We start from the raw sequence: 25,507 nt of genomic DNA, 5'->3' as shown, positions 1-25,507 counted from the left end.
TTAGTTGTACTGTGTCTTACTTGTTACCGAGAGGTGGTGTTTTTTTTCTCTTTGTGTCTTTCGTCCCACGCCTCTTGCCGTACTTATGCTGCCATACAGCAGTACCAACTGTCGTAATTGCACAAGCGGAGGTCACAACAGGGTGATTCAGGTACAGTTTTTATTACAAGTTTACGTTTGTGATAAACTCTACAGGGGTTATTATTGTTGAAATGGGGTAACATCAGTGGTTTACTGATAGACTTGTTTAATTCCTCAGAATAATATTTGTTAGTGATACTGATAGCATGAAATGCTATCTTGGGCAAATGTTCACGTTTAGTATTTAGAGCCAAGCGCTGAGCTTAGTTTCGTAGGACGTCATTTGTTTAGGTTGTTAATACGAACATTTCAGCACAAGCTATGTGGCATTAACTTGGTGTGTGTGGGGAGGGGGGTCGAAAATAGTATTACGTACTGTTTTGAATATCTCATCCATATTTGCATGTCTGCACGTTTACTTTTACATTACTTGGGAAAAATTAGAATTAGTATTTAAACAGTATTCTTCTACATGCTAATCACATTTTTGACATAATGATCCCAAGATGACACGTAACAATTGATCACTAGTACTTTGCCTTCGAGGATTTACACAGCATGTTTTCTGTACTGATCTTGATTTAAAAGTCAGTATCAGATAACAGCCTGAGAGTGAAGGAGTTACAGAAAGTGGTGAATTTTACCATTCGGTTCCTTGTTAGAGAACAGCAAGTAGTACCAAAAAAAGTACTGAAATATGGTACAGGTGAACATGGACATTCAAAAGTTTAGAAAACGTCATATTAAGTTCACCTGTAAATATTATAGTGCATTTCAAGTTCAATATGAAGTGTTACCCAAAAGCCACATACTGTACACCTACATTTGTGTAAGAGTGCTGTCTATAGCAGAGTGTGAATTGATTTTTTTTTTTTTTTTTTTTTTTGTGGGTGGGGATAATCATAAGTCAGTCAATCATAATTTTTTTTTCATGAATGTATCTTGTAAATGTACTGGCTATGATCTAAAAGAGTAGAAGCAATAATGCTCAAGTCCCATCTTGAGCTTTACTTAAAATATGTATATTTAATTGTGTTACATTTTAATAAACACAGTAAACAAAACTTGTTCCAAAGCAGATCATTTGGTCACAATACTTTGAAGGAAATGAGGCGAATCTGAGATTTGAAGGTAAAAATGCTACTGTTTGTGCAATCATCAGTATGGGAGGCGACCACGGCCACAACAAGATGTCCATGCCAGACTGGCGACAGTGGAAGGTGGAGGGCACACCACTGGAATTTACACAGCAAAGGCTGGCAGCCAGGGGCCTCAAGGACCCATGGGCCCGGTGAGCTTTTATGTAGACCCGAGTTTTTTTGCAGTTTTGTGACACCTTTGTTTACTCAGCCCTGTCTCTTTCTTTGTTTAGTAACGAGGCATGGAGGTACTCGGGTGGCTTTGCACGTGCTGTAACTCTGTCCGATGTTCTACTGAGAGGATTCAAGTGGGGCTTTGCTGCCTTTACTGTTGCTCTGGCTGTTGAGTACGCCCTGTTCCCCCCAAAGAAGGGTTCCCACTAATGCACATCCTAAGTCCGAACCTCTATCCCAAGTTAAAACCTTTGATTCTAATGTTATTCTGAGTTCGCATTCATTAAAATGTCTCTTTAATCACCACGTTTTGACTTACTGTTTCTATTAGATATTACTGGATTTGGTCTAGTCTTGTTTTCTTTTTCTGCTCATTTTCTGAAAGCATAACTTCAAACAATTAACAGTCAAGATTATAAAAAGCAGGACAATTGTAGCAAGTAGCGCTATTACATCCAGACAGAAGTACTGGAACCAGTTAAGGTCATGAACAGCTGCTTGAAGATGTTTGGCCCCTTTATGCCGCATCACAAACTCGGTCCAGTACACTGAGAGGTCCAGTGGGTCAATAGGGCGGTCCTTGTGTAACGCTGATAACCTCTTCATGTTTTCTTTGTACCTAAGACAATGATGGATGAAATGTAATCTATAAGGCAGTCTGTTGAAACTGAGCAGAGATAAAACAAACAAGAAAAACTTACTTAGTGTTATTAATGACCTCATTGAGTCCCTGCACAAGGTCTCCTATGGTGATGGATGAAATATCCAACACCACTCCCACTTCTCTACTTGCCATTCTTTGTGCGTTGTCTGGCTGGTCCCCACCAATGGGTACAAGCACCATCGGAACCGCATGACAAAGTCCCTCAAAGAGACCATGGGAGCCAGCATGCGTTATGAAGGCCCGAGCTCCAGGATGAGCTAAAAGAAAATATAACATGGACCACAGCAGAAAATGTGGATTGATAGCCATGTAGCCATCATATACTGCAGTTGTTCTAGGCAGGAGTTTATTTTTTACCGAGCAAGTCATTTTGGGGCACCCAGCTCATCATCTTGACATTTTCTGGTGTATCATCAGGAACAAGCCCAGAATATCTCCATATTACCTATTGGAGAAAACCAATTTGTTCAAGTACCGAATAATGTATGGACCTTAAAACATGTTTAGGTCATCAAACAGGGAAAAGAGACCGATTAAATATAATATTTGTGCAATACCACAATTGATTTCCAATAAACTAAGTTGAGAAAGCTAGAGACTTTTAATATTAAGAGGTCTCACCAAAATGGCATTTGCCATTTAATGAAATGCAGCCATTGTATGCAGAATATCTCAATTTTTAAATTCATATGTCATGGTAACTATAATTTTAATACTTGGTTGAAGAAACAATATTGACTTGATGTCTAGAGCAAAGACCTTCAGTTGTTACCTTCATTTATGCTTATAGAAAAATGTAAATACTGTACAGCAATCCTCTTTTAGGTCAACCCGCTGAATTTCAGTTGCCTCTCAAGCCCTTTGAGCATGATTTACACGTCTTAACACATGAAGACCTAATTATATTTGTCACTTTTGAGTCCCTTAAAATCGAGGTACAGTACTTTGAATTTACTTGGGTGGAACAGTAGGGCAACTGGTTAGAGCAATGGCCTCACAGTTCTGAGGACCGAAGTTCAAACCACGGCCTTGTCTGTGTGGAGTTTGCATGTTCTTCCTGTGCCTGCGTGGGTTTTCTCCCGGCACTCCAGTTTCCTCCCGCATCCCAAAAACATGCGACATTAATTAGCCACTCTAAATTGTCCCTAGGTGTGATTGTGAGTGTGACTGTTGTCTCTCTCTATGTGCCCTGCGATTGGCTGGCAACCAGCTTAGGGTGTGCCCTGCCTTTTCCCTGATGATGGCTGAGATTGGCTCCAGCACTTCCGCGACTCTCGTGAGGATAAGCAGCTCAGAAAATTCAGCTTGTAATTCGAAAGATACCATTACCAAAAATACTCTACCTTCTGTGGAATCTGCTTGAATGCTTCCAGGAAGACTTTGGTCAGATCAATCGGGATTTTTTTCAATGAGGTACCCAGTGTGAACACAACAAATCCATGCTTTGCTGACACCCAGGTTTCCAAATCCTTTGACATAGAATATTTATACATATTTTTTTTTTTACTGAATTATAGAAACTGTCACCTACAGACACACATGGGCCTTACTTCAGGCAGAGGGTTCCTCACATTACAGTTGATGCCCCCAACTGGCACCACGTTAGGCATTAACGGGCGTGGGAACTCCAGTGTGAAGTCGATCCTGTTCAAACAGATGTTTAAAGTGCCACTGTCATGAAATGTATGATTTTTAGTATGTTATTAATGAAAAAAAAACGGCAGCCGACATGGACCCATGCGTTTTTTCACCACAAAACATGATTTTGACGTATACAGCATTTTGTAACTCCCGCCATGAAAATCCTCTGAGGGATTTGTTTTCGAGAAAAAGCAGGAAGTGACGCACATGGCACGACCGCCCTCAAGTGGACTCGTTTGTTTCTATTAGTTTTACTTCCGGGAAGGTAGCTCGTTGTTCCTTCGTGTTAGCCAAAATCGTGGCTCGTTGCATTGTTGGATATTGCTTGTACACTCTGGAGGATGGATTTACCCTTCATAAGTTTGCAAGAGACCTGGTTCCTCGTGAAAAATGGATTGCACGGGTGCAAAGGACAAGAGCTTCATGGGTTCCAAATGACAGGTAGTTGTGTATACAGCTACTAAAAAAAAAAAAAAAAAAAAAAACAATAGTTGGGTGGGGCGTCATCCATAAATCAGGGTTGCTAAATGATGTGCGCATCAGAAAGCTTCCATGCAGCAGCTGCTGAAGGACAGCCTCCGCAGGCCTTGTGGATTGTTACCGTCCTTGTCCCAGGGTGGCTCGTCGCTCATGTCAGCCGCGGAAGTGGGCGTTTATCACCGCCGCACGGAGGTGGATAGGGCGGGGAGGTGGTTTGGCCCTGATCCGGATGCCATCTAAATATGGCTCGAAACAATAGGGTAATATTGCCCCAGGCACTTCACTCAGTTGTGAGATGTTTTCTTCGAAAAGAGCTTCTGTGTCTGAACGGGCGTCTCCTACAGTAGGGGCCACAGCGTGTTTTCAATGGCGAATGTCCAGGTTGATGTCACGGACAGTAAATGCAGCCAATATGGCGGCCACTTGGATCTCATCGAATGACACTTCCGCAACTTTGCGCATGGATGACGTGCACTCCGCTCATATTTATTTTTTCATGTCGACATTGAAGTGAATAATCTTATATGTATTTTTCATTTCAATCTATTTTAGAATGTTTATAGGGATGACACTAGACTTTTAAGGCAGAGGCTTCCAAAATGTGGGTCGTGCCCCATATCGGAGGCACAGCGCAATTTTAAGGACGGTACGCCATGGTAACCAATATTAATGAATCTTCCACAATTGTGTCAATTTCCATATCTAAGGCTTCTTATTGAGATTCTTGGTGGAATAATAGATCACTAGGTAGGTTGTAACCCACATGATAACCTTTTTCTTTTTAATCACAATTCTGCTCTCACTTCAATGTGTGACTTCTTGTTACCTGTGCAGCCAAATTGCAGAGTCCAACAAGACCTCAGCTACACCCACGTCCTCTTCCAGGAACTCAGAGGCAATTCGGTCAAAACGCCAATAGATGACTCGGCAGAGGAGTGGCTCGAACATGCTTACCTGTAGGGCAGAGGAGGATAAACAAGTTTGAGTGTAACATTTCATGTGATTCAGTTCATAAGAAAGAAGACACAAATATAATCAACAACAACACATACATATTGTGACTTTGTTTTTCCAAATATTTTTGTAAATCATTTATGAGTTTTTGGCCTGCTGGATCTGAAAAATTTTAAAGCTTCATAGATAATCCTAAATTGGCCACTGTGTGTGCAATTAAAACATACTTGCACATGAGCATATGCATGTGAGTATTCACCAACGTGTTGAGAACTCTTTGTTTGAAGTCCATTTTATCTGTGAAGCCAGTGAAAAAGCGAGGCACATAGGAAGGCGGCGATGGACAACCTGAAGACTGCATGTCCAAAAAACACGGAATTCCCCTCAGTAAATTAATTGTGGGAAGACCTGCAAGTGATCCAGAAAGATGCTGATGAGAACATGCTCGCAGAGAAAATTTTAAAACTAAAAACCATATTTCATTTCCATATTCCATTGCTTGCATTACCAATACAGTATCTTCCAACATTCCGAAAATATGTATGTTACACAATATGCCTGTTAGATCACAGTGTCTTCAACCGCGAGCGTCATGGTCCATGGGATTACACTCTAACCTCATCTGTCAGCCTATCCTTTACCATTGGAAACAGAAAGGGACTCAGAGCTGATCCCTGACTCCCACCTCCACCTTAAACTCCTCTTTCGCAGCCACAACACACCAGACCATTAACCTACAGCTCGACTACATGTCCTTTATTATTCTAACATCTCTGCGGCCCTTTTTCTTTCTGCCTGGCTAAACTGCATTGACCCTTATCTCCCTCTTTACTGTCCGACCTCAACATGGCATGCAGGCACAAGGTATCATATGGCTTTTTTTGACATTCCCAGGTCTACCTTCATCTTACGCCGCATCTCTGTATATTCTTGTTTCCTCTCTGCTAAAGTTGGATGAAGACTCAATCCTCCATAAGTGTGAATGTGAGTGTGAATGAGTTTTTATGTGAATTGTGATTGGCTCTCGAGACCAGTCTTTGGGTCTACCACACCTCTCGCCCAAAGTCACTTTGGATAAGCTACAGCTCACCTGCATTCATAATAAAAGGACAAGCGCTATTGAAAATCGATGGATGGATGGATGGATGGATGGATGGATGGATGGATGGATGGATGATGGATGGATGGATGGATGGATTGATGGATGGAACATTTCCAATTGCATTTACCTAATTTGCGAGCTATTAAAGAGCCTGTAGGCACCATGGGGTCTGTCAGGACAGCATCAAATCCCTGTAGAATAAGGAGTGAACAGTTAAATATACTATAATTCTGAAACATTACCAGTACATTGGAATTTGGGTAACTGGATAAGGTTAACAAATACACTGATCAAAGGTTTTGTGGTATTCAGATTTGGAGTGAAATTTCAACATAAAATCCACAAAACCTTTAGCGGTGAAGTTAATTTGACCTTTTCTAAACATTTGAATGCACATGTCCAACTGTTGAATGTTTTATTGCTTTTACACATTTTTATATTCTCTAACAAATGCCACAATTCCCAATCCCAACAGGTGTTTGATCCATGAATCAGCCAATACATTTCCAATAAGGTCCACTTTTATGGCTTTCTGTGACTCTTACAGTTACTCTGTTTCAAGCTGCCAACCATGACTTTAAAACAATCTAACCTGAGTGGCGAACATCCATCATCTTTACAACATTCTGTTTGAAGGTTCACAATGGCAGTTTACAGTTGATTAACTGTTGGGTCTTGCATTTGGCCTCTTGAGGTCAACAGATGTGAAGAGCTTGTTGAAAATGATAGTTTAAATACCAATTTTAATTGAAACCAAAATCTATTGTTAAATTGATGCCAAGCAAATTATGCAAGTGACTAGTTGTGGTGACCCCTATCGGAACAACCCAAGTTACAATATCAACAAGACGGGATGAAGACCAGGTACCTTCCCGTGGTGTCCCGCGAGGGGCTCTCCTCCTGGGGAGCCTTACAAAGCCTAGTCACTTCACTCTGACTCGCGCTGTGGGAGGCACCCTTTCTCCTGTGACTTTGCTTCGATCACCTGTACCGCCTGCCAATAGGGGTTCCACAAGACCTGGTCCGGCCAGACCCAATATTCAAAGGGGCTTCAAGGCTATGTTTGTAGTTTCCGCTCAGGTTTTCCCCCACGAGATCCAGTGGCACAGCCTAGTCACAGAGCCCCCTCTACCTCCTTATCTACCATACTGTCATCCTTTGCTCCCAACATTCTCTCATCATCTTCTTCTACAGTGAAGAAAATAAGTATTTGAACACCCTGCAATATTGCAAGTTCTCCCACTTAGAAATCACGGAGGGGTCTGAAATGTTCATTGTAGGTGCATGTCCACTGGGAGAGAGATAATCTAAAAAGAAAAATCCAGAAATCACAATGTATGATTTTTTTAACGATTTATTTGTGTGATACAGCTGCAAATAGGTATTTGAACACCTGTTTATAAGCTAGAATTCTGACCCTCCAAGACCTGTTAGTCCGCCTTTAAAAGTCCACCTCCACTCCATGCATTATCCTGAATCAGATGTACCTGTGTGTGGTAGTTAGTTGCATAAAGACACCTGTCCACCCCATACAATCAGTAAGACTCAAACTTGTAGCATGGCCAAGGCCAAAGAGCTGTCCGAAAACACCAGAGACAAAATTGTACAACTCGACACTGCTGGAAAGTGCTATGGAGAAATTGCCAAGCAGCTTGGTGAAAAAAGTTCCACTGTTGAAGCAATAATAAGAAACAAACCTGTCTCATCTAGAGAAGATCTGTGTGTAGGAGTGGGCCAAAATCCCTCCTGCGGTGTGTGCCATCCTGGTGAACAACTACAGGAAAGGTTTGGCCTCTGTAATTGCAAACAAAGGCTACTGTACCAAATATTAACATTTATTTTCTCAGGTATTCAAATACTTATTTGCAGCTGTATTACACAAATAAATCGTTAAAAAAAAATCATTTAATCATCAAAACCATTGTGATTTCTGGATTTTTCTTTTTAGATTATCTCTCTCACAGTGGACATGCTCCTACGATGACAAATTCAGACCCCTCCATGTTTTCTAAGTGGGAGAACTTGCAATAAAGCAGGGTGTTCAAATACATGTTTTTCTTCACTGTATTCTCTTCGGATGACTACACAGCCTCCCACATGCGAGTCTAGCGCTTCTGAGGACCATTCTCAGGTGCCTCGAGTGACAACAACAACAAGTATCAAACACCTGTTGTCAATTTTGATGCACAGTTTCTTGTTAGAAGGTAAAGAGAAGTTGAGTTGTGAAACTTGGAAATGTCAAACGAATGTCCAATATCCCTAACCGTTTTTGAGTAGTGTGTTGGCAGAAACCTAACAAAGGCAAAAATGTAATCATCCGATGGAAGCATTTCTTCAAAGGCGCTCACTCACCTGCTGAGCCAGATGTGCGATAACGCTTGCATTGAACAGAAGGCTCTCTGCAGTGGTGTGAAGCAATTCTGTAATCCTCCATATCTGTGAGAGTTTTTCCTGAATTCTCTCGAGGAAAGGCAGTGCAGATTTTTGCAGGACGTCTTCATTCTTGGACATCACAAAGTCAACAAATGCCTTGTCAAATGGAAGAGGGTATGTCAGAGTGTCATAGTGCTCCCCCGGACCAATCAGTATGGTGATCTCTGGCATCACAACGGTGACCTGGTGTCCACGCCGACCCATTTCCTGAGCAATGGCCTTCATACCCACCCAATGACTCCCATCCATGGGTATCACCAGCAGTTTCCCCACATAAGAACTGCTGCGACCTGTAGCAAAGTTGTCTCCGACTTGAGATCGTGTGGTCTGATCCACAGCATCAGCCATGTTGAACAGCAGAAGCGCCCACACCACCATCCTTGTCATTGTTTTAGTTTCCTGCCAGGGCAGCTCATGTACAAGTATATACTTCGAGAAAAGAGAGGAAATGAAATTCTCCCTGAGGTCACTCCCTCTTGTGTGTTGCTTGCTGGAATTCCACAGTGAAAATTGCAGGATTGTGTGTGTTCAAAGTCCTTCCTGAGAGTGGAGGGAGTTGTATAATCAGTCATTTACTTCCTGGGTAGATGTGCATGGTATACTATGTGGATAGAAAGATGTAACAAAGACGTAAACAGTATTAGTAGGCAAGCCGTTTGAGCATTTAATCAATATCCTTGATATCCAACTTGAAGTCCATGTATCAGTACACTCTTTGTTCTCACTAGTGAAATAATTCAGTTGTAGAAATACCAGGGCACAATTGTAGCATGACCGTTTTACATGTTTTTGCATCCGTTATTGTATGATTTATTTGCACATAGGTAGGACAACGTTGGTTCTGACATGAGGGCTACCTAGAAGTACTAGTAGTATGCAGAATTGCAGATTATGCAGTTTTGCCACATGAGTAACACAAAGGAAAAACATTTCTATGAGACATTTGGTATAATGTCAAGTCCATCCCAATCATTCTACTAGTTGTGAATTCTCTAAGTAACAAGAACAAATAGGGTACTAGGACATGGACCTCAAGCTGAATATAAAGGTTATTAAATAAATGCTTAAACAGCTTTCCACAGAGGTTATTCTACATAACATGTTAACTATGCAGTTAACAGTTTATGACGATACAAAAGGCCACATTTTTTGCAATATAACAAAATGAGACCGAATCATCTAAAAATGTTTATCTTGAACATCAATCCCTATGATGATTAAGAACATTGGATGTAGGTTTCCCTTGGACGTGGGTCACCGGGGCCCGCCTTTGTAGCCAGGCCTGGAGGTGGGGCTCAAAGGCAAACTTTTAGTCAGTATGTTGGCCCTGCGCACCACTAAACATCTTTGATGACTGGTAGCACAGGCTTCTCGGTGAACTGTTAAGTTTATGGTCCGAGTGACATAAACCAGGCATTGTTGTGGCTGTCTTGCACAGCAACTTATTAGAATGGAGTTTATCGAGTTGTTGGTGGTGGTGGTAAATGTATTAATTCATTTTCCATATCGCTCCTATCCTTAGTAGGGTCATACCAGAGCCTATCTCAGGTATCTTTTGCAAGAAATGGGGTACACCCTAAAGTGATCACCACCCAATCACCTGAGTCATCAGAAAAAACCCACACAGGTACAGGAAGAACATGCAATCCCCACATAGGCGGGGATGGATTTGAACTGGGTCCTGAGAGCTGTGAGGCAGATGTGCTATCCAGTCCTCACTGCAGTGCTGTGCATAATATTGTGGTGGCTTACAATTAAATGTGCAATACTAGTTAAACGCTTTGAAGCCTTTTAATGCAAATGTACTTGAGAATGAAACCTACCGTATGTCATATTTCTGATTAATACTTAACGGTGGTACTCGGAGATTTTTTTTTTTATGCAGGAATTAAATCTATGGTCCACAGAGAGATTCTGTAACTGCAAAGGTTCAAAGGTATCACGCTGAAGAATTACCATTAGCAAGACATTCAATATTGTTATTATAATGTACAGTATGGAATGCAGTGCAGTGTCATCATATAGTAAAGACAACATGGCAAAACAAGGACATTACCAAGAACTGTACTGTGGACATAGTGTTTGCATATCAGTTGTTTAAAATTACAATGTACAGTTGTCCAGTTTGAGGTAATTTCACAGACAGAATTCAAAATATACATTTGTAAAATAATCAGGCTCAACAATGACATTAGTCATGTGCATAGCTAGTACAATAATAATAAAATGCCACTCAACTTCACAATTGATACTGAGCTCTTTGCACAAAATCTCCGGCGTTCCGAAAAAGTGGCTAAAATTTTCCCATTTTTGAAAATGTGTATTATTCTACAGGATTTGTCTCAATTAACCATCACAGATGTACACAGATTAATTTTGTACACAGATTAATTTTTAAAGTCTTCCACCAAGCGCTGAGCAGCAGTTTAAGAAAGCTATGTTTCATCTTGCACCTACAATTATACACAGTTGTGTCAATATGCTTCCCAATGATGTGATCAATCTGGGTTAGTGATGCCATGTACGTGTTGCATTTAAGTTCCTGTTGTTCTTTTTGCTTTTTTAAAAATCTGTTTGGCATTAAAGTGTACGGGTCATCTGCTTTAGGGCTTTTTTATTTTTGTTTTCACTACGACGGGGGAATACTGTCAATCATGATTGCGTTATACTCCTGGGAAACCAGGGGCACAAGCAGCAGTTTTGGTTCTGCTCATACTTGGCTGATTGATGATTCAAATGAAGACATGTAGCTCAGCAAACCGGAGGAGTAAGCGGTAATTTTTAAAGGATGTGACGACACGACATTGTGTGCAAAGAGCCCATTGAAGCGCTCTCCGGTGACAGTGTCTTTCTGATAGCTGCAAGGGCACCCATTTCAGGCCACCTTTGGGCCTCTCGTAGCTGCATTCACATAATCAGGTTAAACAAAACCTCACTCTCTGCCTCGTGGTAGAGCAAGAGGACAAAAAGGGGCGGAGAGAACGCCTCGGCCTCCACGGCAGAAAGCCGCTCGATCAGGGCGCCGGTCAGGTCCGCTCCACCCTCTTTGTGCAGGATGTTTGAAGGCGCCGGCGGGAAACTAGCGAGACTCGGCCGCACGAGTGCGTTTGCCCAGCTCATCGTCCTGCGGTTGGTGCTCAGGTGCAGACGCTGCAAACGCAAACACAATCTAATGAGTTCCAATCCAAGAGCTGCATTTGATAAAAGTTATACAATGCTCAAATTTGAACATTGACTGAAAAATGTGCTGTAGATAAATACCAATTTAACATTACTTCAGAAAGCCTGCACAGTTAGCACTTTTGCCTCCCAGTTCAGAAGTCGTGGGTTTGTCTGCGGCTTTCCTGGCTTCTCAATGTACCTGTGTGGGTTTTCCCCTTATACTCACGTCTTCTCCCTTATTCCCAAAGACATTAAGGTTATCTTAATTGAAGACTAAATTGTGGACTGCTTATTTTTGTATGTTCCCTGCAGCCAGTCCAGGGTGTACCCTGTCTCTTGCCCCATCTTGGTTGGGTTATAAGGTCCAGTGCACCCATGACCCTGATGAGCATGTGTGGCATGGATGGCTTGATGAACGACAATAAAACAAGTGTGTAAACAATCTCAAGATGCTAAAAGTTAAGGATTATCCAGTGTCGTGTTTTTTTTAAATGCTTGCTACTTCTCAAATTATGACGTTTTTGCACAGTAACTCAAAAAAAACAAAAACAAAAAAAAACAATAACCCCAGATCAAACTTCAAAGGTTTATTATCACACATAAAAGAATTAAACTTGGATTGTTATTTTTCTCCTTAAAAGTAAAACTTTTTTTTAATTTACTGAGATATTTTTCATTTTACTCAATCTATTCATTTCTAGAATATGCTTAAGTTGAAGGTAAACTGTGTTTGTGCTGCAATTTAAATACAGTGCAGTTTATTTTGGTTTTTATTAACTTTATGCAGGAATGTTCCATTTTTATTTGTCTCATTCAATGATAGCATGCTGTTATGTTGACTCCATTTGTAAAATCACTTTTCCTCATTTGGGTCACATTACTTCCGGAAAATGTGAATCTGATTTTTTGTTTTAATTTTAAAACAAAATAAGTTGGCTGCATTTCTGTCCGTGAGCACCGATAGCAAGTTTACAACAATTCGATGTAACTCAGCCACATCTCCAGTACATTACTCAGGAAAATAAAGAGTCCCAAGTGTGGGCCGTTAAATCGGGGGGGGCGTTGAGAGAGCAAAGAGACATTTCGGTTTGAATGTTGGCTGAGGTCAGGGAGTCTACGTAGGAAATCAGCGGGCATGAGATGAATTAAAAAAAAAAAACTTACTTGTCAAACTATTGAAACTACTGGTTGCCTTTCTCCACTGTCTCTTTTTCTTTTTGCCCTGCACAAAACAAGAAAAGAACATTGCACACATACCCTACATTAGACAATTTATGGTTTCAACGTTTCCACTTTCTTATGACGACGCGAATAAAGGACTCACATAGTTATCTCGACAGGACCAGTCCGGGTATGTGTTAGCGTGGATCTCATTGAGCCGTTCCGATTCCCTGTAGTATTTTTGCTGTTCCTCCAGCGTCAGCGACTTCCACTGCGAATGTCACCACAGCACCATCGCGCACACACGCATTAAAATGCCCTCCGAGCGATACAAATCTGTCACAGACACACTCACCATCTGCCCCAGGACCTTGTTGACAGTGGCACTGTCCTTGTTCACAAACTGGGCTTTGATGACTGGCCGCTGCTCCTTCATGAAGAGCATGAAGGCATTGGGGGGCTTCTTAATGTAAGGCCTGGTCAAATCCTGGGGCCAGGAATTGATCTTCCTCCTGTTTCGAAAACAAAGAATTAGAGAAGACACGCTTGGCAGGCAAGACATTTTGCAGAGAATCCTTACTTTGAGGAGGACTTCGTTTGGTTTTGTGGTGGACGAGGAGGCACAAAGTAAGGGCCAGGGGTCAACTGATAAAAAATCGGTCCATTTCTACATACAGAAAGACAAACACATTAAGCTAGTTATTCTCAACCCAAACGTGCATTGCGGGTCCAATTTGAGTGACTTTTTCATATTCCCGCTTTTTCCAAAACAGTACAGAGCCACTCTAAAATCCCACTTTCAATAAGTATACACGCACATGGCGCCACCAGTTGAGAGCCGACACACTCGACATCAGGAAGTGTGTGTGTGAAGATGAAAAGATGATGTATGCATTAGGTGTATGTTACTTACGGTGTAACGTCAACAGGAATTTGGCACACCACCATGGGGGCGCAACTAACCTGCAGAAAAACACGAGTGGTTAGCAGTGCCAACCTGCTTGTAGCTAACCTATGTACTAGTAACAATAACATGTACCTATAATTCCCCACCTTAAGTCAACTAAGTTTGCATGCTTGTTCCTAAAATTCTGGATGTGTATTTACCGTAAGTCATTGCTTCTCAACGTGTGGTACTTTTACCACCAGTGGTATGCGGGCTCTCTCTAGCGGTACGTGAAACACTGTCATTTAGGTATAATTTTCATTTGAATTTTTATCTATGATGTTCAGCAGAAAAGATACTGAATATAGTTTTTTCGGGATAAAACCTTGTTGTTTTTGAAGAGATGGGCTTACTATGCTAAAGTATAAATATCGATCATGATGGTGGTACTTGGAGCTGAGTGTGTCTTTGAGGGTGTACTTGGTGTAAAAGGTTTGAAAAACGGATTTCCAATCAAAGTTATTCCCACTTTGTCATTCGCATTTCAGTGATTCATCACCAGATAGTTGAAAAACTAAGAAACAATTATTACGTTACTTCAGAAAATACTTTCATGATCCAGACAGGAAATTCAGGCATTAAAGCGGCACACAGCAGACAAAATAAAAGATATGTAGGAAGAAACTGTCACGTACAAGGGCTTTCTTGGGATATCAAGTTAGTAATGAGCATTTAAGTGATGTATACTTTCATCTTCTTCCTACCTGCTCCTGACCGCTCGGTCCGCGCGCCCCCTGACTCTGGGCGCTCGCCAACCCCAGAACTTCCTGAGTCTGGCCAAGGCAGTTGGCCACCACCGGTAGGTGGGCACGGGGGGAACTTTGCCCTCCGACGGGGGACGCGGCGCCCATGTCCGCGTTGATCACGCCGAAGATCATGTCCCAATCGGCGTTGCTCATCTCGGTGTACGTCTGCATCTTCTCGCCTCGCAAACCTCTTTGATCAACTTTTTTTTCCAGCGTAAAGAAACGATCTTTTCATTATCTGGCCCTGCTTGAAATCAACCAACCAGATGACAATGATTTGTGCCAACGTCATGGGGGGAAGGGGAGGGGGGCACACTTCGTACACTTGACCGAGCTAACAATGGGGGACCTCCAACTCCTTTGCACCTCCAAACATTCGAGTAGAAGTTTCATCCAAAGTATTCGTCGATGTTACTTATTATTTCTCTCATGCAATGATACCACTTGTAACTTACCTTTGTCGACCAACTGTATTATGACCTACTTCTGAACTTTTGGGACTGCTCTCTTGGTACTATTACTACATTTATTTTGGAAATGTCCATAAACAGGATATCTGCAAATATATTTCCCATCGTGTATTTATCAAATATTCAAATATTTTTGAATTTGTAAGGTACAAAACTTGTTTTAAAAAACTACTACTTAAATAACCTTGACAAGTTCGAGCTAAAGCAATGTAAATTGCCTCAGAAAAAAAAAACGAGGTGTTAGATTTATGCTCTCATTACAACATTTAAGATTTCGATTGAAGTTCTTTTTGCGACCTTGAAAGTTGGCCACCATACATTTAGGTAGTTTAGCCAAACAAAACAGTAAGGCATGCTATCAAAAAATCACACAATGATATGAGAAAATACACCAAGATTGAATTGATAATTGACTATATATCTCTTTCATTTGCAACAAATTCTGCATCCAGTAATTCAATTTCTTCAAATAAATGATGGGCGCTGGAGCCGATTCCTGCTGACTTGGGGCAAAAGCGGCGACCACACCCTGAACCGGTCACCACTCACTCGCAGGGCACATACAGACACAGACGACCATTCGTAGTCCCAATCATACAGTCACCAAGTGGGAAGTCAGCCCAATGCATCACAACAACATCACTTCTGCTTGGAAAAGGAAAAGAAATTCTTGTCACATTACTTCATTTTCATGATATTACAACTTTTTTCTTTCATTTTTTGGGGGGGCTTCATCATGCCTTTATTCTCATAACAGAAACATTTTTTTCTCATTACAACTGTTGTTTTAAAATTATGTTTTTAATACAGACTTTAATCTCATAACATTGTAATTTAAAAAGTGAAAGACTTCTCGCATTATGAATTTCGTCTTGTAAAAATGTTTTTTTTTTTTCCATGTTACAGAAAAACATCTGCAAGTGGACTACCAATGGACACATGATCACATCCTGTGTTATTTTCTGACAACAAGCTGATGAAAACACGCCCTATGCCAGGGTGCTACAGACTTTACTTTGGACAATAGCTGGGAAAATTCAATGTAGTCCAGGCAGAATATAAATGTTATTATTTTGGGAGATAAACACGTTTCTTTATTTAACAATTTTATTTTTCTTTCTTCTTTTTGGAACTTGACATGACCCTCTTTGTTGCTCTTTGTTCTGTAAGTAATGAACTACAAAAAATATGAGGGACGTTATTTTTTTTCCCTTGAAAACATGCAACTTCTCAAATAAATGGCTTTTTTTTATTCAAGTTTCTGAGTTGAATCTCTTGTACTTTTTAAATAAATTGAAACTCGTACTGGGGTAGAAAGGCAATGGGCAAAGCAATGATGTCTTTGTTTCCTTGAAGATCAAAGCCTTTACTGTATACATCCAATCAGATTGCGCTGATGTTTTATGGGGCTATATGGCTCATAACCCCTAATGACCATATTTGTACATCATAGAAGTGCAAATTAAGTGCTTATTTAGATACAAGAGGGGTGGGGCAAAACATTGGTAAGTAAAAATGGTAAAGCTTGCTGAAGTTTTCCAAACGGGGGAACTATAGGAATAATGTGTGACAGATCGCGCATAAATTTTGGGGATGTAGATTTATGACAAGACATCAATTATGTGTATATTGTCCCTGTAGATTTATGTTCTTTTTTCCTGAATGATGCCCATGATCTATCCATCCATTTTCTGAGCTGCTTATCCTCACTAGGGTCACGGGAGTGCTGGAGCCAATCCCAGGTGTCATCGGGCAGGTGGCGGGGTACACCCTGAACTGGTTGCCAGCCAGTCGCAGGGCACATGGGAGACAGACAACAGTCGCACTCATAATCACACTTCGGGGCAATTCAGAGATTAATGTTGCATGATTTTGGGATGTGGGAGGAAACCAAAGCGCCCAGAGAAAAACCACGCAGGCGCGGGGAGAACATGCAAACTCCACACAGGGAGGGCTGGGATTGAACCTGGGTCCTCCGAACTGTGAGGCCAACGCTTTCCAGCTGCTCCACTGTTCCGCCCGGTGCCCAAATACCACAAATAAATCTTCTATTCCTGATAATGTGTGTCTTATTCAAAGACTAAACCAGTATATTACCAGAATTCTGTTTGCAGAGGAAACCAAGTTTTCTTGTGACAAATGAATAACTGCAAACAGTAACAAAACTAAAAAATGCTGTCTGCTTCAGGTATAAATATTTGTGGTGTATTTAACAGATGTGATCTTAGTATAATGTGGCTACCCTTACTCAAATATGACAAGCACAAATAGTGTTTGAAACAACAGTTTGGTCAAAATTGCAGCTTCTTGATTAAATCGATCCATCCATCCATCCGTCCATCCATCCATTTTCTTAGCCACTTATCCTCACAAAGGTCACGGCAATGCTGGAGCCTCTCCCAGCCAACATCGAGCAGGAGCCAATTGCAGGGTACATGGAAACAGACAACAGTCACAGTCACAAACACACCTAGGGGCAATTTACAGTGTCCAATTAATGTTGCATGTTTTGGGGATGCGGGCAGAAGCCGGGGTTGAGTGAAACCGCGATCTTTTTTTTTTTTTTAACACTGAACACCCATGTTCTATTTTAATGCCGTTCATTCTTTTAGTAACTTTTCACATTTGATCAAAATTAGTTTCCCTTTCCACTAAGTTATTTTTTCCAAAAATTGTGTTTTTGGCACTTTTATAGTTCTTACCATTCCTTGTCTTCATTTACAGTAATTCATTTCTCATGACTATGATTTCTTTTTAATCCATTAAATGCTTTATTCCTGTACTTAAAGGGGAATTCCAGTGCTTTGCATGAACAATTTATCTAATAGGTCATGTAATATATACTGTATTTTGACAATGTGATGTTAAATCCTCTCATTTAATAGTGTTTTGAAAAGATTATTATTGACAATTACGAATATTCAGGGGCGCTGGCATTTTGGCGAGTCACATGACTTACATGAGCAGATGTGACGTATAAGGTGCGCACCAAAGGCTCAATTACATGATGCCCAGCGCTGAGTTCTCGGATTTATCCTCATCTGATGAAGAAATAGCAATATCGTTTGATCGGGAAGATGGAGAAATACTTCCATACAGATTTCAACCTATGGGTGTAAATAATGTTGAATATTCGGATGGTTCTTTGAGTGGAATGACGCCAGAGTCTGACTACTCGGAGGGCTGCCCACGGGATGTAAGTGCGTAAACAAAGGCCCCCGGAGCTCCGGGCCGGCAGCCGCGGATGGTTCTTCGGACGGGAATGACACGGAGTCTGATGAGCGAGCCGAAGCTCGGCTAACGGCCTCCGCCGCCGAACCTCAGCTCGCGCCCCGCCGCCGGCCGGGGTAGCTCGTCGCAGCCGGCTGGGGTGGCTCATTTTCGGCGCTAAGGTGGCTTATCATGGCACCGAGCTGGGCCGCTTTACAGCGTTGTTCATAGCCGCGCCGTCCGCGATGCACAACACCGCCGAGCCGGGACGCTTTACGTGCAACATTGTCAGCAGCGTTCTTCAGACCGCGATGGCTCATCTCCGCCACGGAAGTGGATCGGACGGGGAGGCGGTATGGCCATGATCGCATATCATCTGAATATGGCTCGAAACAATAGGGTAATATTATATTATATACTTCACTCAGTTGTGTGATGTTCTCTTCTTCATGTTCGTCTCCCATAGTAGGGTGCACTGAATGTTTTCAAGGGCGAATGTCCGGGGTGACGTCACGGACAGGGATTGCAGCCAATATGGCGACCACTTGGATGTCGTTGAATGACACTTCCGCAACTTTGTGCATGGATGACGTGCTCTCCATTCATTTATTTTTGTATAGACAGTGAATTGAATAATGTTATATGTATTTTTCATTACAATATCTATTTTAGAATATTTATAGTGATGACACTTGACCTTTAAACTGCATAAATTTTTTTAAGTCTCAGCGGCATATCTGTGCCACACCCCAACAAACCAGCAGATGGCGGTAATAAACCTTAACGTTCTCTGTCACCCGCCATTAAACACGAAGAGACGACGAAGACGAAGAAGCAAAGCGGAGCCCGCGGAGTCCGAGTAAGAAGAGACGGAAGATGTTTTTCTTTTGTTTTAATGAAAAACAAAAAGTACGCAAGCGGCTACACGTTTGAATTTTGATGTTGAGTCCATTCATGACAGCGCCAGCACAAGCAGGCTGTGAGCCGGCGGAGCTCAAGTAAGTAGAACGCATGTTTACCTTCTTTAGCTAAATTTACGCTTCAGCACTGGATAAGACAAGATGCATGAAAATGTGAATTCAATTCATGAAATGCAAATATGTAATAATATGCAGCCTTTAAAATGCCAGAAGAAGGTGTTTTCATTTAATCGTGACTGCTCCGTTCTGGGTTGTCCCCTCTTCCAACAGGACTCCAAATGCTACTGAATATAATACACATTACTTTGAATCATACAGAAAATCAAAACAATTCGAGGTTTTCTGTCAAAGGTGAGTTTCAACTTTAACGCTGAGCGTCCCAATTGTGGCTTCATTGATTAGTAACAACACTCGTATGTTTACTTTGTTACAGCAAAGTAGTTTACAGCCTGAAGTACAGAGTCACCATGAATACTAGATACTCTTCCAAGTTGAAAACTGCTTCGAAGAAGAAGCTTGATAAAAGTCCCAACACAAGTGAAGCTCCTATCCTACGCCGGATTCTGCCCAAGAGGAGGAGAGGGACGGAATTTGATGATAGCAACATTAATAAGGAAGACAATAGCATCCATAACACAATTAATATCAACAGTCATGTCGAGGAGGAGCCTGAAACTGGTTATATTGCACAGGTAGTTGACAGAGGCTTGGATTATTTAGAAGGGTGTTGCTGGTCAACTGCTCCTTCCTGTCCAAAAGTCGCAGCCCCCAACAAAAAACTAAGACCACGAGCTGGCCTGTGCCCATCTTGTCGGAAGTTCTATCAGAGGGCCAAGAGGTTGAAGACTCCCATCAAAAATAAACTCTTGGATAATGGTAAGTGTACCTGGGGTTGTTTATTGTGGGGGGATACATTCAAGGCCCACTCGCAATAGACTGTTTTCGGCCACGTGACTACATCCGGGGCACCTGTTGGATGGGTTCACTATACTGACGCGCTGTTCACTCTAATGCTTTTGTATATAGACCGGAGTTACACAAATGTTCGTACGACTGTTAAAATGATGGCTAAAAAGACTTTGGAAAGTTATCGGCGCTCATTAGATGTGGTTTCATGAAACCGTTACGACAAGAAGTGTGCTTCGATCGACAATATCGACCCATATGCTGTGGAGAGATACAAATGGAGCACACAACTCTGGGCATCGGTAACCTATCCAGACATCGTCCACTATCTCCTCTTCTCGACAAGCGCTTATACCATGGACCAACTAAAGAATTACAAAGATCTGGAGGACTCCAACCGACAGTATCCATTGTAAGCAACCTGTTTCCCCACACTGCTCAGGTTAGTTTACCACACAATGCAATTTAAATCTGTATTGCGTGATTACAGTCAGCATTGTGTTAAATTATGTCGATTATACCAACTAAAGAGGTGTAGATTATTATTTCCATTTTTGTTACCAAGAGAGAGAGAGGTTCGACCGGGACGAGTCCCAAGTGGAGACCGCACCTCTTTCTCCACTTCCACGGCTACATTTTAACTCAACTCACGAAACAACTAGCGGTCCGGTAACTCGTTTTTACAAACTTATTATAATAAATTAGAAAATCTGATTTTGGAGACATGCATTGGATTCACACAGGAGTATTGTGCTTTGCTGCTAGATCGGCTCTGCTAATACGAGACAGCCACAGTTGTCGCCGTTTGGTTGTTAACTGCTCCATTTTTTCGCACTGGTTCTTGATCACAGCTGGCAGTCGAAAGAAAGATGCTTTACAACCCCCGTTTGAGCAATCGATAACATATCAGTGGCGCCATTCATACGGCTTTCTGAAAGGATTCCTGCTTAGTTGCGCGCGTCTACGTGAATTCACCAAACCAAGATGGCGTCCATGTTCTAAATCGGAAGGTGTGTGACGTCAGTCGAAAACAGTTTATAGGTGAAAAGGTAAGACTTGTGTATTTTAAAAAATAAAACATTTTTTTTAAAAATGTTTTACTTCTCTAATATGACTTACTTTAAAATGAATTTTAAACACATGGTAAAGATTTGAGCACAGTAAATTTCACACCCACACAACACTACGTCATACAGTAGCTACCCTCTAAAAGACATTTTTGTTGTGCTTGGAACTGCTTATGAGTAAGGTGTATGCTTGAGTAAAATGCCCCCCCCCCCCCCCCCCAAATACACACAAATCTATGAAATCCAGAAAGTTTTTAATGGTCTCTTGAAATCACCTTCAGAGAGCTGCATTAATAATTACCACAGCTTGTAATCATTTGCTACTTTCAGTTTATTTTTGGCTAAAAACAAAAACATCATTCAAGAAATAAAAGTTTGGTTTGATATTAGAATATTAGATAAAATTATAAATAATATGGGTGTGGGTACAACAAAATTAGAAAACTGTACTGTACTTGTTTTTTTTCATCAGTTACTCGGAAGGCTCCTAATTGATTCAGAGAGAATAAGCAAACAATGAATTACATTCCTGAATCCCATCACAACAGATGCAGATCTCCTTCTCTATTAATTTTTGGGGATTTTTTTTCCAATAGTACTGCTAATTACAGTATATCTGTACTGTTTACTTCACCAAAAGTACTTTTGCACTGTTTACGACTATTTCCTCATTGGCCACATCAGAGTTACGACCTCCATTAAAGTGTGTGTGTTTGTGTGAGCGTGTGTGTGTCCATCCATTTTCTTAGCCGCTTATCCTCACAAGGGTCGCGGGAGTGCTAGAGCCTATCCCAGCTGTTAATGGGCTGGAGTCCAGTCAATCACAGGGTACATGGAGACAGACAGCTGTCACACTCGCTCCTAGGGGGAAGTTACCGAGTGTCCAATTACAGATCCATGTTTTTGGGATGTGGGAGGGAACCGGAGGACTCGCAGAAAATTCTTTGGATATGTACTGTGAATGTTTACATTTGGGAGGGAGGGGTTTGGAACAGATTAGGCTACTTACCTGTAAAAAGTGCTTCTACTTACAAAAAAAATCACATTACAAAACGACTTCCGGAATGAATTAATTTTGTAAGTACAATAAAGAAACTAAGTATTTGAACACTCTATGCACCTACGATGAAAATTTCAGACCCCTCCATGATTTCTAAGTGGGTGAACTTGCAATATAGCAGGGTGTTCAAATACTTATTTTCTTCGTTGTAGAGGTACCACTGTACAAGTAAAGATGCAACATGTCTTCTAAGATGCTCCTTTTCTTTTGACTTGTATTGCAGATCCCACCTCCTTGACATGTGATCAGTGGGTCCTACTAAAAAAGTGGAAGCCGAGTAGGCCATCTCCCTCAAGAGGGTTAGTAAAGTCTTTGGAATGATGAAAGTGGAGGGTGAGCAGTGTGTAAATAAACACTCTTGATTTGTCTTTGCAAGGAAGCTGTCCCTCTGCGTGCTGCGCCTTCAAGCACGTGTGAAGGGGAAGAAAAAAGCAAAGCAGAACAAGCAGGACGGACACAAACACTCGTGCTCAAGGCCGCATCTTTTCCTTCAGAGGTAACGCTTTAATACTCATAATACACATTTGCTTTTAAAGACAGGTTAATGGACTTGTTTTCTGTAAAATGCGATCAATGTGTTTGTGTTTCAGGAACCTGACAAAGCCTTGCAAAGTGCCAGAAAGGAAGGAAAGGAAGAGAAACCGAGGGAAGAGGCCAAGAGATGACTCTCAGGGTTCTCAAACCGGCGAGCAGAAACGTCTCCGTGGCAAAAAAGCCTCCCCGCAGGGGAACTTTGGCAACGGGAGCAATCAGAGCAGCGTAGATGCAACTTGTGCGGGTCTGGACGTTGACGGATTTCACAGTGGAGAAAGCGCATATGAAAACAACTCAAATGTGAGCGCTAATATTCCCTGCACTGACACCACAACGTTTCAGGTCATCCCACCCAAGCAGGAAGCGCCGGTGAAGATGTCACAATTTCGAGATTTGCTTGCCCAGTTGCGTGGCAACAATAGTATGATAGTCAAAGAATCCTTATAGACACTTGCAGACAATCCCGACTGTCAAATTTGGTTGTTTAGTATCGATGAAGAAGTCCCCTTATTGAAATGTTTAGCCAGCAGTAGTAGTTTACGCATTCTTCATGTTATTGTTTCATATTTAGGACATCCATCCATCCATTTTGCATACTTTTCTACATTGAAATTCAAAGGTGTAGTGAAATGAATCTCCGTTTTTTTTTTCTAAATTAGATTTCCAAATGACGTGTCCATACTGCAACTTTCTATTTAAATCTGCAAAAAAGAAAAGCTGCATTTGAGTTACTTTTGCTGTTGTTGATAAAATGAAGAGCATTGTTTGAAAATATTTGTAGTTAGAACAATGTCTTCTTTTCCCTCAGTTCTCACTACAAAAATCGCACTACTGATGATCACCGGACTATGATTCCAGTCTGGATGTGTAAGTCCTCTGAAAAGAGACGAATGGCCGAAATAATTACTGCATGTACAACGCCATGTAAAAAATTATGTTAAATTATAAATTATACTTCTGGAGGGGAAAAAAGACAGAATCATTGCTATTCCACAACATTTTTATTTAAAATGACACTTGTGGCTTTAAGAAATACACAACACACAAATGGTGTAGCAGTCAATTAAATCAAAATATGGATGAAACGAATTGGAAGTGTCCTGGATGAGTAAGCAAAAAAGACCAAGCTCTTAAGTCACGATCTCTTCAAAATAAATAAATAAAATATTCAAATGCACATCAAAGGAAATGCGGTCCACATTTTTGAAAAATGGAATCATCATCTGGGACCAAGCTGCAAGAGACCCCCACCCCCTCCAAAGGAAATACACCAAAACAGTTTAAAGATTTTTTTTTTTTTTTTAAAGGGAAGCCTGCAGTGGGCTAGAGAAATTAATGGAGAGTGGAAGGTTGGATGAAAGTGATATTCATTAATGAATCACAAAGCAGCATTAGGCAAGATGATCATGCAGGATTTTTGTTTTGTGTTGTTCCAGTGACTTCCCACAGTCATTGATGATGTGAGGGTGGGCGGCAGCCTGCATGCCAGGTAAAGCCGCAGGGGAGACAAGTGCCATAGGTGCGGCATCTGTTTGGAAAGTAGCTTCCGCTCAAAATAACTGTGTAACACTGTCACGTGTAGCTTCAAAAAGTGTTGGAAAAAAAACCCCAAAACAATTCTGTCACTTTTCAGCACATTGAAGATTTTGTCAATTTTATGTTTTACACCAAATGTTGAATATTGCACCTAAATCACAAGTTTAAATATACATTTATATTTAAATATTAAGTTTACATATGAATCAGCAAAATCCATCCATCCACTTTTTGTACCGCTTAACCTCACAAAGATCGTTGGGACAATAAGAAAATCTTTTCCTTTTGGCTTGTCCCATTAGGGGTCACCATAGTGTGTAATCTTAGATGAACAATCAAATTTGGCACAGTTTTATGCCGGATGCCCTTCCTGACACAATCCCATTTAGCTGGGGAGAGAAGCTTACAGAACCTGGTATTCCCAAGTAGTCTCCCATCTAAGTACTAACCAGGGCCAAACCCGCTTAGTTTCCGAGATCTGACAAGATCAGGCGTTCTCAGGTAGCATGGCCGAAAGCCTTGGACATTAACAAAATATTTTGTCAAAATGCAAATCCAAACTGCCAACATACAGAAGTACCAAATTAGCTCAATGCCAGAGTGTCTCTATAGACTGTTTTCGACTGACGTCACACACCTTCCGGTTTAGAATGCGGTCGCCATTTTGGTTGGGTGAATTCGAGTAAACAAACTGTAACCAAGCAGGAATCATTTCAGAAAGGTGTATGAATGGGGGTGCACTGCTATGTTATCGGTTGCTCAAATGAAAGCGGGCGATGGAAAGTGTCTTTCTTTCAACTGCCAGCAATGATCAAGAACCAGTGGGAAAAAACAGAGCAGTGAGAAACCAAACTGCGACGACTGTGACTGTCTCGTATCAGCAGAGCCAATCGAGCAGCCAAGTCTTTCAATTACGTCAGAGTTTGCTCGGAGCATTTTGTTCTTGGTAAGTATTGTATACCTTTTAAAATTTCACACCTACTTAGCAATAACTAAGTTCTGTGAAGGAGAAGTATTCATTAGGGCCAAGGGCCTACATAATACTCGTGTGTGTGTGTGTGTGTGTGTGGTGTGTGTGTGTGTGTGTGTGAATGTAATGCATGTCTCCAAAATCGGTATTT

General features: G+C 41.3%; 4 protein-coding genes and 1 pseudogene across 7 annotated transcripts; 2 read left to right on the top strand and 3 right to left on the bottom strand.

Annotated features, from left to right (window-relative positions):
* Positions 1–7: 7 nt before the first annotated feature.
* On the top strand, positions 8–1,700 carry ndufb3 (NADH:ubiquinone oxidoreductase subunit B3). 2 transcript variants are annotated; one of them, XM_061838461.1, is made up of 3 exons: positions 8–151; positions 1,244–1,372; positions 1,454–1,700. In XM_061838461.1, the coding sequence occupies exons 2-3, from the start codon at positions 1,245–1,247 to the stop codon at positions 1,602–1,604; spliced, it is 279 nt and encodes a 92-aa protein (XP_061694445.1). In that variant the 5' UTR covers positions 8–151; position 1,244; the 3' UTR covers positions 1,605–1,700. The 2 variants fall into 2 exon arrangements, with proteins under 2 accessions (XP_061694445.1, XP_061694446.1); XM_061838462.1 differs by lacking the exon at positions 8–151 and adding an exon at positions 172–418.
* A 42-nt stretch (positions 1,701–1,742) lies between these two features.
* LOC133510491 (UDP-glucuronosyltransferase 1A1-like) lies at positions 1,743–9,121 on the bottom strand. 3 transcript variants are annotated; one of them, XM_061838453.1, is made up of 10 exons: positions 8,900–9,121; positions 8,588–8,764; positions 6,363–6,426; positions 5,393–5,541; positions 5,006–5,133; positions 3,609–3,702; positions 3,402–3,527; positions 2,416–2,503; positions 2,096–2,315; positions 1,743–2,013 (listed from the first exon to the last, which is right to left on the bottom strand). In XM_061838453.1, exons 1-10 carry the CDS (start codon positions 9,053–9,055, stop codon positions 1,743–1,745), a joined length of 1,473 nt encoding a protein of 490 aa, XP_061694437.1. In that variant the 5' UTR covers positions 9,056–9,121. The 3 variants fall into 3 exon arrangements, with proteins under 3 accessions (XP_061694437.1, XP_061694435.1, XP_061694436.1); XM_061838451.1 differs by having other exon boundaries at positions 8,588–9,121; XM_061838452.1 differs by lacking the exon at positions 3,402–3,527 and having other exon boundaries at positions 8,588–9,121.
* A 1,512-nt stretch (positions 9,122–10,633) lies between these two features.
* Positions 10,634–14,943, bottom strand: LOC133510855 (transcription factor 7-like 2). The gene is made up of 7 exons (XM_061839290.1): positions 14,642–14,943; positions 13,905–13,954; positions 13,572–13,658; positions 13,347–13,503; positions 13,155–13,262; positions 12,995–13,052; positions 10,634–11,818 (listed from the first exon to the last, which is right to left on the bottom strand). The coding sequence occupies exons 1-7, from the start codon at positions 14,852–14,854 to the stop codon at positions 11,748–11,750; spliced, it is 744 nt and encodes a 247-aa protein (XP_061695274.1). The 5' UTR covers positions 14,855–14,943; the 3' UTR covers positions 10,634–11,747.
* Positions 14,944–19,156: 4,213 nt separating this feature from the next.
* Positions 19,157–24,007, top strand: si:ch211-227n13.3 (uncharacterized). Its single transcript, XM_061840266.1, has 6 exons — positions 19,157–19,361; positions 19,554–19,634; positions 19,717–20,159; positions 22,540–22,615; positions 22,693–22,812; positions 22,907–24,007. The coding sequence occupies exons 1-6, from the start codon at positions 19,303–19,305 to the stop codon at positions 23,295–23,297; spliced, it is 1,170 nt and encodes a 389-aa protein (XP_061696250.1). The 5' UTR covers positions 19,157–19,302; the 3' UTR covers positions 23,298–24,007.
* A 779-nt stretch (positions 24,008–24,786) lies between these two features.
* LOC133511622 (5S ribosomal RNA) lies at positions 24,787–24,904 on the bottom strand (annotated as a pseudogene).
* Positions 24,905–25,507: the final 603 nt, after the last annotated feature.

The sequence above is a fragment of the Syngnathoides biaculeatus genome, chromosome 13 (assembly GCF_019802595.1).
Source record: "Syngnathoides biaculeatus isolate LvHL_M chromosome 13, ASM1980259v1, whole genome shotgun sequence".
Taxonomy (NCBI): domain Eukaryota; kingdom Metazoa; phylum Chordata; class Actinopteri; order Syngnathiformes; family Syngnathidae; genus Syngnathoides; species Syngnathoides biaculeatus.
This window is presented reverse-complemented; position numbering and strand designations above follow the sequence as displayed.